Below are 12,116 nucleotides of genomic sequence, written 5' to 3' on the forward strand. Positions count from 1 at the left end.
ACGAAAAGGGCACCGAATCTGTCAAAGCAATTCGTCATCAGGCGCTCGACACCTCTCTTGTGGAAGCTCTGAAATTAGCTCTGAAATTAGTGAGTATTGGTTATCCCCACTTGAGCTGAAGGATCCCATCAGCTGTCACACTGCTTAGTCTGAAGCGCAGAGGCGCTCTTCCAATGCATTAAACAGACAGATTTTCTCAGATGGGACAAGTGTTGCATTAGTGTGTAATGAATACTTTAGCCTCTTGTTCATATAATGGCAACTTGTGCCAGCTTGGAGCTTTTTATGTGTTAATTTTTGGATGACAATGTATTTTCAATGCATTTGTAATGATGAATTTTGCATGTGATGCCTTGTCTCTACGGACAGATTGCTACACACTGCATGAGTGCCAAGCCAATTGTCTGATGGACCAAAATCAAAATCTATCCAACAGTCCAATAGATCCCACAGCCAGTGCAACAGAAAAAGTAAAAATGATTAATCTCAAGAGTCCAAGATACTTCTAATAAATGCAGAAACGTGGCTTTTACCAGTGGTGGGAAGACAAACAGAGGAACACAATGTGTGACCTTCATTGGATGCACAAAGCGAAATGGTTCTCCAAACTGTAGAGAGGGGGGGCTCTGTCAGTCCACAGTGAGACGAAAGACATAGCGAACTCAAAAATCCCAGGAAGGCGTCATTATCCTCGTGCATGCTCTCACAGAGATAAGCCAAATCGAAGCTTATCTGGAATGGCATTAATGGGGATCAATTTGGAAAATGAAGAGACATGCCATGCATATTTAAATAGTAACAGCTGTTTCCCCCCCCCTATAAACCACATATTTCAAAGTAAATTAAAAGCTTTCTGTTTTGAAAGCCCCCCCAGGGATCACACAACTGTATCTATTTGCAGTTAATGAATGTGGTTGATGTAAATAATCGTGTCAGAGGAAAAAAGTGGCGTTGCTGTGAATTGTTGACGTGGTGAAAACAGACGATGTGCTGGAGATAAATGAATATGATGGCTTTAAATAGGCTGCTGTATCTGCAAGGCACGCATCAAAACAGGCAGAGGCTGAGGCTGCACTGAACATGTCGGATGCAGAAAACTGGATGCAGCGAAAAATTGGAAGTGGAGAAGCACTGTGAAAACCAGCAACATAAGAAAAAATATTAAAACCAAATCTTTGATGTTTTGATGTTTGATGAGTCATTTTTTTTTTTTGGGGGGGGGGGGCAGAAAATTGAAGAAGATCACCAGAATATCTTTATTAGGCACAGTTTCCTTCCTAATCTGTGTGCTCCATGATCTTCCTTGGAGACAAGGTGGTGATTGACAGGTCAGTGCGCTCTCCTGCTCCCGGGCTCCAGGTACCCAGCAGCCTGCTACCTAATGTGAGGGCACAATTAACCTCCAGAAACATTTGACTTATAAAAAAAAAAAATTCTAATAATAATTTTTAGACCGTTTAGCCCCCCTGCAGTGCCGCTGCAGTTTACTGCTCAGATGACTCTTAGCCAGTTTGCTTATCCACAAACTGACAACTTTTTGAGGGAAGCCTTTCTATTGCGTTTCTTTGGAAAGCATCCAGACCAGCAAAAACGATTATTTGACGAGTAAAGCTTGAATTGCATACCAGCGCGTGGAACAATTACAAGCGAGGACAAAGTTTATTAAAATGTATGAAATACTATGGAGAAACGTGACTGCTGCAAGTGGTACGTTTTGAGACAAGCTGAAAACATCTTCTTCCACTGCACTATACTGACTGCTGGAAGAGGCTTCAGTGCAGCGACCGTGTGGATCTTGTGCGACTTTTAAAACACTAAACATCAATTCAATGTCAAAGAAATGATCGTTGGAAATCAATAAAAACGTAATGGAATTCGCGCACGGGAGCCTTGTTTGAAATGGAACCAAAAACACTACATCCTAAAACAACACCATGAATAACAAATCAAATTTTAAAATGTTTACGTTTCCCCGCAGCTGAGACGAGATTATATAATTTGGGAATATGCGCCATCGACATTTCACCCAAAACGTCTGAGTAGTCAACAGTGTCTTACCTCGGTGTTTTCAGAAGGCACTTTGCGCCAGCCATTCTGTCAAAAAAGAACACAACTGAGCTCCGCCGAGGTGATTATATCCTGTGCGGGGGCAGAAGGAGCGGCAGAGAGGTACAACGGTGCGCCACGACGCGTAATTGTCCCCGGGACACTCTCCGGTCCAGATGCGCGCACCGACCATCCGACCTGGCACTGAAGGAATCCCGGACTGCTTCACTGAGTGATGGAGCGAGAGCAACAGCACGAGCAGCAGCAGCAGCAGCACGAGCAGCAGCAGCTCCACTGTCCGCTCTGCGCGTGTGTCCGCTGAGTGCCGAGTGAAGGCGCACGAGCTCTGCACGGATCAAACGTAACGAGCTGCACTGTGCAGGCAAGGGCACGGACAGGAGTGCGCGTACGTGGGCAATAAACACTTCGCACGCACCTTAGGTTGTACTGTTTCGCTCGACAAGCACAAGTAACGGATTCCAAATCCTCACGTTACCCTAATTGAGTAGTATTTGGGTTACTTTTGGATTAATATTTTGAAGCATGTCATTTTACTCATATTTAACCCCCAAAGTATTAAATGGTAACAATAGAATATTACACCACTAAAAAAAAAAAAAATGCAGACATGGCGTCAAAGGGACAACACACAAGGTTTTCATTGTTATAAGAAGTGGGAAAACAGACAACATCAATGTCCAGCATCACTGTGAGGGATTTATCATAGCTAGTTTGAAGACTAAGAAGTGGAGGAGTTGCCAAATATTGCCAGTTGGCTGATTGTCAGGTCTCTGTGTCTGTCTGCTCCTGTGTGTCTCACCTCAAGTTTTCAATCCTGTTCTTCCCCTGCTCGACAAGCCCCCTGTTGTCTGTGTGGGCTCGTCATTTCCCTGGACTTTTTGTACAATAAACTTGATTTTAATGGAAACCAGTGAGTCCCCATTTGGGTCCATCCTGACACACCCTGACAGATAAAGAGTTCATTACCACACCATGACATCTGTTTGGATATTTTTTTCTTTCCCAAGTGGTGACTGATTACAACTACATTTAGGTTTATATGATTTTTCTTTTGTTGAAATTAATTTAATAGGGATTGTTTGAAGGCATTTTTTGAGTGGACTTTGCATATTCTTTCTTTTGTGTGCACAGCTATTTTGGTCTTATTCACATTCAAAAAATATGCATTGGCGGTGAATTGGTAAAAACATTTGGTTGGTAAAAACATTTGGTTGGTAAAAACATTTGGTTGGTAAAAACGATTAACAAAAAAACAAAAACATAGTTATATCTCTAATATTCCAATGTGATGGACTGGTGACCCGCCCAGGGTGGCGCTTTCCTTTGCTGATTTATTTTGACATCCCGTCCATCCAAAGGAGATTTGATTGCTATTACTGTAAATGTGACAAAGCCATAGGGGATAATCACTGGGCAGTCTCCATGGAAATATCAGTTTTCTGTGAAAACGATATTTCAGACAATATATTAGCGGTATGAGAAAACCAACCAGTTGTACCGGTAGTTGCCATTCCAATTTTGAGTGAAAACGTAGAATTTTTGTTTCATACGAATCAACCGCACACACAGTTGTAAATTTCAAGTTATAAGCTTCCTTTTGCTTTTTTATGTGTTTCTTGTTTCTCTGCTGGTAGTTTGTGTTTGAAAAGCATGTCTAGCTTCTCAAACAACCAAGGGTATCTCACATGGATTTTGGCACAAGTGAGTAAAGCATCATTTCCATCATTTTGGCAACAAGAGACCCTTCAGAGTAACTATGAGTATTTTCCTTATTTGGTGGTTTAAGTAAGGATTCCCTCTTTGGTCCATTAGAGAGTTCACTACAAATTACAAATCAATTGGAGGTAAAAGAAGCTGTGACCTTCAATGCTTTGCTATTCTGCTGATAATTATGCAGGGGGAGAGAAAAGTGACGTTGAGAAAATGGAAGAAAGGGCTGCTATCAAACGAGAGCGAGAAGGCAGGAGTGATCCTTATGACAAATGTGTAAGTGCATGTGCGATTGAGAAATCCTACTTTTTTTGTCCATTTGTGTGCTGGCCAGCGTGTGGGTCCCAGCATTGCTGAAAAAAAATAGTCTTCTGAAAAGGAAAGCTTCTTATTCTCAGAGAAAATAGATTTTTTTCCACGCTGTTATCAGATAGCATGCGATTTGCCTCCTATATGCCAGTAGCTTTCATTCAGTTGTTAACAATAGCAAAACCCAATGTCCGTGATGCTAATCTTGATATAACCATGCAGCACTGAGATTTGAACACTAGTGTTTCCAACACCCACTAAGCTTGGCCTTGTAAAATAATAAACTGTTCAATAAGACACATTTTTGTCTCATGCAGTCCAAATGCTTGAGACAATTGTAAAATGCCATTAAAGGGCACATTAACCCTGTTGGCTTAGCTAATTTCCACTGAATCTGCCCTTATTGATTGACTTTGCTTGATTCCTGCAACAGGATGCTATTCTCATCTAATGTTCATGTTTTATTTGGTCCCGCTGCATCAACAAATGTCATGCTTCCAATTAATCAAGCTCAAATTTTCAAATGAGTAAACATGATATTTTAATAACAATGTCAAGCATATTTTTAAAATATGATATGTACCTTAAAAAAAGACTGAAGAAAAACTCACAAGCTACAATTTACCTGGTGAAAAAATTTAAGATTTGATAAAACTGCAAACCAAACGGTTACTTGAGGTTTAGCCCAGCGAGACTTGTAGCAACACTAAATCATTGTCATGTTTATTTTGCTTGTGTGTGTGTGTGTGTGTGTGTGTGTGTGTGTGTGTGTGTGTGTGTGTGTGTGTGTGTGTGTGTGTGTGTGTGTGTGTGTGTGTGTGTGAGAGAACCCCTTACAGACAAATCCAATAGATTTTCAGCGTGAGTGCAAATACTACAAACAGCACATGTGGAACACCAGTGGTGCTTCTTGAAAGTAAACAACTGTGTGTATGATATGGCATGCACGTACTGCAGTACAGTCCAGGGATTAAATATTTAAGAGACATCCTGAACTTACAATAAAACATATGCAATGTATCAGATAGAACCTGCTCGCGACATCAAACATTTTTCACTCATTTGCTAAGTCACATGCCTTAATATTGATGAACAAGAAGCCTGAACAGAATAAAACATAATCTGTGCATGAAACAGGAATGAGAAAATCTCTTCAGGAGCTGGGGATTCTTTTAGATTTGGTAGAAAAGAAACTTCTCCATCATGTGAGATGTTGCTGTTTAGTGGTGTGCATGAGTGACCTTAAAAGGTGACCCAAATAGAATATTGCCACAATCCCCTCCATCACCTGCGGTGTCTGAATATAGATGGCAGATCATAGTTAAGAGCATGAAAAATTCCTCTTTCACCAATACAAAGCTATTGTTTTTTTCTTTTGTTTTTAATGACAAGATGTGTTGGATGTTATGCTGTCAGCTGCTTTTGCACCCTACATTACAAAAATAGACACTTTTGATAATCGTGGATTTGCCTGCTCTCAGGTTGTTAAAATTAGACTTGGATATGTAAAAAAATAAAATAAATAAAAGATAAATTAATAACGCACCTTCTAAAATCTAGAGCAGACCTGGTAAAACTGTTCAGTGCTTTTGTATATGAGCAGGTCCAATCAGTGGGCTGTACAGTGTGTCCCTGTAATATTTTGGCCAACAAGAGTTCATAAAGAGGGTTCACAGCCTTCGTTAAAGGCTCAAAAATGAACAAGATGTTACAACAGAAACTATTCTTACAGTGGAAATAACTTTACACATCATTCACAGACTTATTTCTTTATTTAAAAGATAATAATATTATGTGACAGTGAGTCAGACACTTGACCTGAAGTCATTATTTCATGCTCGTCTTTGCAGTATTACTCCCAACATTACTTCAGTAATGACAGTGAGACTGAAACAGGCAGACTGTGGTAGCAGGTTGATCCAGTTCCAGTGCAGGCGACTACGAGCTCGTTGGCTTGTCTCACACATCCGAGGCACTGATTCTGAATCAGAACTGAATGATTTCAGCGGTTTTTGTTCCAGTCCACATCAGATCCCCGTTGACTCATGCTGGAATTTGGGAGTGGACAGCTTTTGACCTTTTTCAGGTTTCAACCGGCAACTTCAGCGAAACCTGAAAACAACTGCAGACAACTGAGTGCATCTTTATCATTGGCTTTGAGGCCATGAGCAGCAGTATCATTTCTACAATTCATCATGTCTCTCCGTTCAGTGTATTGGCAAGCTTTTTGCTTTGGTTGTGGATCCTGGAAGCAAACATGAGGACTCACTGTATCTTTGCAAGTGGCTGGATGACACATCATATAAATCAGCTTTCTCCACTTCCACGTCTGGTAAGTTGTTTTTGAACCAATACTCATCGTAGGTATCAAGGTAGTAAACATGGTAGGTCAGAGGGCAATGAAGAGAGTGGCATCCATCCATCCATCCATCCAGCCTATCTAGCAATCACGGGGGAAACTCACAAAGACAATATTGTCAGCACGAAAACATCTGAATGGCAGATAAACTAAAAGGTGATTCACACATCATTTGACTTCTTGCCTTTGTTTGAAAAAAAAAAAAGTATATTTCTCCTGATAGCTCAGAGAGCTATTCTCACAGTAAGTGTTGATTGTCAGCATGCAGGGTTTTCGTTCATAATGGTTTAGAAGATTCCAACAGTGAATCCTTCCAGCAAAAGATGACAAAATATCAAAAGTGGGGTTAAATCATTTCAAAATGTCACAGAGCAACAATAACAACAACAACTGTTCGAGGAGCCACCAGACAGATAAAGAAGCAACCAGAATCACCTAACAGGGACACACTATGTCTGTTATTCTCAGCGCTGATTCTCTGTCATGTTCAGGAGGGTCAAGCAGGCTGAGCAAGTTCAACTGTTGCACATGAAGGTGCTGCATGTAAAAACCCTGAAGGTCAGATATTCGTTGGTAAGTACGACTTTCTCCTATCCTCCTTCAGAATTTCCCTCTAATGCACTTTACAGCAGTCCCTTATGTTTTCTTTCAATCTCCCCTTTTCTTCTGTTCTTCTTGCCTCCCCCATCTTCCTCTCCCTCTTTTTCATCATCCCCTCTGTCGCCCTCCAAACGTTTTAATCCAACGGCTTTTCAAGGGGTGAACTAATCCATTGCACACTTTCTTAAAATAAAAGATGGAGGAACAACTAAAGTGAAGATGAAAGTGCAGACCGCTCTCTTCAGCAGAAAGGAGACATCTGAAGGAGCTCACAGCAAAAAACAAATGCAGAGACAATCAGCAGGAGTACATGCTCCCTCACTAAAAAAAGGCTCACTTCACAGTGGGTGTATTTTTAATTTAGTGAGTTCAAAACAAAAAAAAACTATCACGTGTGGAAAGAAGAAGAGGTGAGAGAAGAAGATGAATCCGAGCAGTGGTGACGTGACGTGATATTTATAGACCGTCGGGGGTGCATTGGGTTCAGCCTCGTACTGGGAGGGCTGTGGGTTCATAGTGAGACTATCGTCGGTAAATAAGCCTCATCAAAAATGCAAAAGAGGTTTGGAGTTTCCTGTATTTCCCGTGACCCTGCAGGGGTTGGTATCCTTTATGACCAAAAAAGATGTTTTTGTCACTTTCCTCCAAATCAAATGTAACCTTTAAAATTAAAATGAGGTATTAACACAGCTCGTGTATGAAATTTGTGGTCCCCCACCCCAAATGTTTTTTCCTATAGAAATCCTAGTCCTTTTAGGGTTTTTTTTTAAGCTATTTTAGCAGTTGTCTTTTACCCATCTCTTATGGCTGCAGCTATTTTTCCTTATTTTACTATTTTACTATTTTATTAAAAATCATGACCGTATATTTGTTTGTCTGTTTCTATGTCTGTTAGCAAGATTGCGTCAAAACTACTGCACGGATTTTGTCAAAATCTTCACCACATATAGATATTAGGCTGTGGAAGATTTCACAGGTGCCTTGGAGGTGATCCAGAAGACTTTTTTTTTTTTTTTAATTTCAAGTCAACTTTTGGCCGACATCAGAAATCGTCAGACTGGTCTTGTTTTAATTATGCCTTTTTTTAAAGTTAAAAATGACTTTGAAAATGACTTTATGTGCATATATAAAATGAAAACAAGGAAAAATATTTATTTATGTCTAATTTTCTGACTCAATGAGCCACTAAAGCCGTGGTCCGGGATGGCGCCAAGTGCACTCAGAACCAACTCTGTTATGGTCCCACCACAAAGAGTACAGTTAAAATGTTGGTGGCGTGGTATGTGTCTGCCTATCTGTCTAGCCCAAAGGCATGAATGTCAGTTGAACTGGTGACTCGGTGTTTGGTGTGTGAAGGACTGACACTGTCACATTACCAATCCAGCAAGGGCAGCACAGAAAGACAGACAACAACACTCGTGTTCAGTCCCAACTAAAAACAGTGCAGGGTCACCAACCTGCCTCAGTTGGCAAAACAAATATTTGTCAATTCAGTCACATAGTAAAGCAACTTTTTTTTTTGACACAGAAGGATAGCTCAGGAATTACTTGTTGCTTTATAAAATAAACTGTGCTAGAAAAACACTAAGTTTCAATCTTCGGGGATAACAGTGGGAGTCAGTGATTACAGTGTGGGGCCAAAGCATGCTGGACAGGCTGTAACCACAACCAGAGGGATAAAAACGGCTCTGTTGTACCTCTCAGCAGTGAGTTTATGACCTCGGACAGGCAGAACTGCAGGTTTCTATCTAACTGGGTGGTGTGGTTGCATCAAAAAATCTGGACCCAAAAATGCTCTCTGTGATACAAACTGGGTCATGGCACCGCTCAACCCTGCAGTCATTGTAGTGTGAACCTCATTTCCACAAGAAATATGACATAATTGAGTGTTTTCACACAAACACAAATGCACACATACAACCGTGAAGCTGTGAATAGAAAACACAGCGTTTGCTATCTGACAATCAGTTGCTGGAAACAATTAAAGCAAATGGCCTTGTTAATCGGAGTAATCACAGGCACCACTCACTTCAGCTATTCCAGATTTATTTTTGTTTAACCTTTCCATCTCTCTTCCTTTCCACCTGTGCTCTCATCATAATGGGGCATTATGATTTTGAAACCTGATTATTATAATCACATGAAAAGGTTAACGATGGACGGAGTGACCGGATTTGCTGCTCCCGGGCGGCGAGCGCTCACTCCAGGACATAAACCCAATAACAAAACACAAAGGGGCACACGACACAAAGGCAAGCTATTTTATCATATTTTGATTGAATTAATTTCCCAAAATGTTGCTTGTAACAGCAATGATTGTAGTCAGCTTTGGAGTGAAACGCTTGTCATTTGCTGTGCACCATTTTCATGCTGCGAGCCATCGAGACAGCTTATTCAAACCTGCCGCCATCAATGGCTCTGGAGACATTGTCTTTGTGTTTGAACACATTTATATATTAACACAGACTGAACATACAGATTTTAAGTACAGCTACTATGTTTGTTAGAAATAACTTAAACAAGTGAAAACATATTCCAATGATTTTAGCACATCTTTCTATTTGGGTTTTTTTAATGTATGATATAAAACGCAATGCCATCATATTTTCCAGCATTTCAACTCCTACAACCCATACTAGTTAATACTGATGGGCCATCTTTTCAAATATGCCATTGAACAGGGCTGCATTTGCAGAAAACTATAACTGGTAAATTGATTTATTATTTTGTTTTCACTCGTGTATAATTGTCAAACCATTGTATTCTAATGATTTATTTTTATCATCATAGTGAACGGGCACTCTTTTGCAATGGTCAAAGCAATTCTGAGCAACCTAAAATGTCCATTTGATGGGGCACTTCCCCCGATCAGTTGCGTCACATTTGGGCTTTCATATCAAACATAGCCATAGTTGATCAAATATGGAGGTTGAACCACACATTTCAGCTTATCACTTCATACTGTATATACATTCATCTTCAACTGTAGCAGCAGGCACAACCCTGATTGCAAAGACAAAGAGGCTGATGTCAAATTACAAGGTTTTGGAGCTTTGAAAAGAGAGGCTGGCTGAAAGTGTGCCAAGCAAATGTCAAGTTCCCAAGGATTTAAAAAACTTTTTTGTTTGTTTTATGACAGTAAATCATAAAGGGCTTCTGAAGCAATGTTACCAAGTGTCAAAGAAATGAGCGAGGCTCATTAACCCTTTTTGCATCTCACTGTTTGCTGAGGTTGGCTGGAGGATTTGATGAAAGGTGGATGGAAGTAGTGCACTAAATGATGTAGGACGACTTGATGGCGGCTGGTGAGAGGTGGAGGACGGCAGGAGAGGTGGTGCTGCCTGCTTAGAACTGTACTGTACCGTACTGTAGTAGGTGTTGCTGATGGTGACAGATTGTGTTTCTGCTGTGCTGCTGGGACGATGCCTGAAGGTTTGGCCTAGACACAGCCAGTGGGCTTGTTTGAGCCAAATCAGTGCCAGTAACCACTTTTCAATAGTATAATAGATATTTATTACCTATAACAATATGAAAGCAAAACGAAACACTTCATGAGGTGACACAGTTAGCCTTCTACATATAGTACGCCACAATGCACCTGAATAGGATCACTTAGTAATAGTTAATGGTTCAAGCAAGACTTCCCTATCCAATTACTGTGCTGGAAAGAGCATTGGAAACCTTAAGAGATGTATGATTCCCACACTCTAAGCTCTCCCTCCCGATCAGAATTTTTCTCCATGTCAAAGTCCCTCTCGTCCTCCTGAATGTAAAGCTTTCGCTCAGTCTCTCACTTGGCTCCTGTTGGCAGTTGATTAGCGTCTGTCCACCTTAATCTTCCTCACAGAAAATAGCAATAGCATTCTTACTTAGTTTTAGTCCGTTTAATCTTGCAGAGGGGAAAACAAATACTGACAAATGACACACACATATAATCAACTCACTATCCATTCATCCATCATCTATAAAGCTTTATCCTGTTGAGGATTGCAGTGATCTAGATCAGATCCCAGCTGATTATTGGCAAAGGTGGGCTAGACTGTAGGCAGGTCGACAGTCCATCACAGGGCAAACACGAGGAGACTGACAATCACATACATTCAAATCTCTGAGCAAATCACCCAAAATGCTTTTTTTTTTTACTGTGTTGGAAAGCAGAGTCTTACAGAGAAAACTCACAGCCACTGAGGGGGAACATGCAAACTTGAGAAAAAATAAACCGAATTTAATCTTTAATCTAATTAAATCCATACTGTACAATCCACACTGATGTTAGGTATATAAATTGGACAACCAACTAGCTCCGCTTTGAATATACCATCTGACAAAACAGCATCATGAGGATCATTAGGCGATGCCAGGCAAATCTATTTATAGAGCACTATTCAGACTCAAGGCAATTCACACGATATGTGGAGTTTGTGCATGTAAGCTATAAATATATAATATATAATGGATCAGGCTGAATTGAACAAATTACTTCCTATAAGCCCGACAACAGTATACCCTATGTAGGGTATGATGCTAGAAATGATTGGATTGAGGTGGCCTAGATTTTAGAGCACAGACTTGAGATCAGACATTCTGAGATTTGAATTCCACGGCTGACGGGTTACCACGCGAATCCTTCAGAAAGACCCTTCATGGCTTTCTTTCTTTCTGAAAACCAGCTTTTGCTTGATTGAAGCCAGCAAAATTAGGTTTATTTGCTAATATTTAATAATTCAGTGCGTGGTGGTTATTAAGAGTGTAAATACATTTGGTCCTAATTGGTGAGCCATAAGGCATCAGCGGTCATTGGCTGAAGGCATACAGATGAAGGAGGCAACACGGCAATATCAACAGAGAACTTAATTAACATTCAAAATTAACATGGAGAACAAATGGAAGGCCAGGTGCTTGGACTCTGCAATTCAATTATTGCTTCTTACTGGCAACAGATGTAGTGAAGGTCAATGCTGTGCCATAATTACGGGGCAGTGCATACTATACCGTCACTGAGGTTGTTTGAGAGACAAAGGGCTCTCATTGAAAGGTTAAATATGTCTGTACTGCACATAGTGTTTAACAA

At 40.5% G+C, this 12,116-nt stretch overlaps 1 protein-coding gene across 1 annotated transcript in view; it reads right to left on the reverse strand.

The window, feature by feature from the left end:
- Window positions 1–2,093, reverse strand: part of sphkap (SPHK1 interactor, AKAP domain containing) — a gene marked incomplete at both ends in the record, with an annotated part of 32,732 nt that extends 30,639 nt beyond the window's left edge. The window contains one exon of the mRNA XM_080502790.1: window positions 2,059–2,093. Within this exon, the coding sequence (XP_080358916.1) occupies window positions 2,059–2,093 (35 nt within the window). The remainder of the gene's footprint in view (window positions 1–2,058) is intronic.
- Window positions 2,094–12,116: the final 10,023 nt, after the last annotated feature.

This window comes from Blennius ocellaris, assembly GCF_963422515.1.
Source record: "Blennius ocellaris genome assembly, chromosome: 2".
NCBI classification, from domain to species: Eukaryota; Metazoa; Chordata; class Actinopteri; order Blenniiformes; family Blenniidae; genus Blennius; species Blennius ocellaris.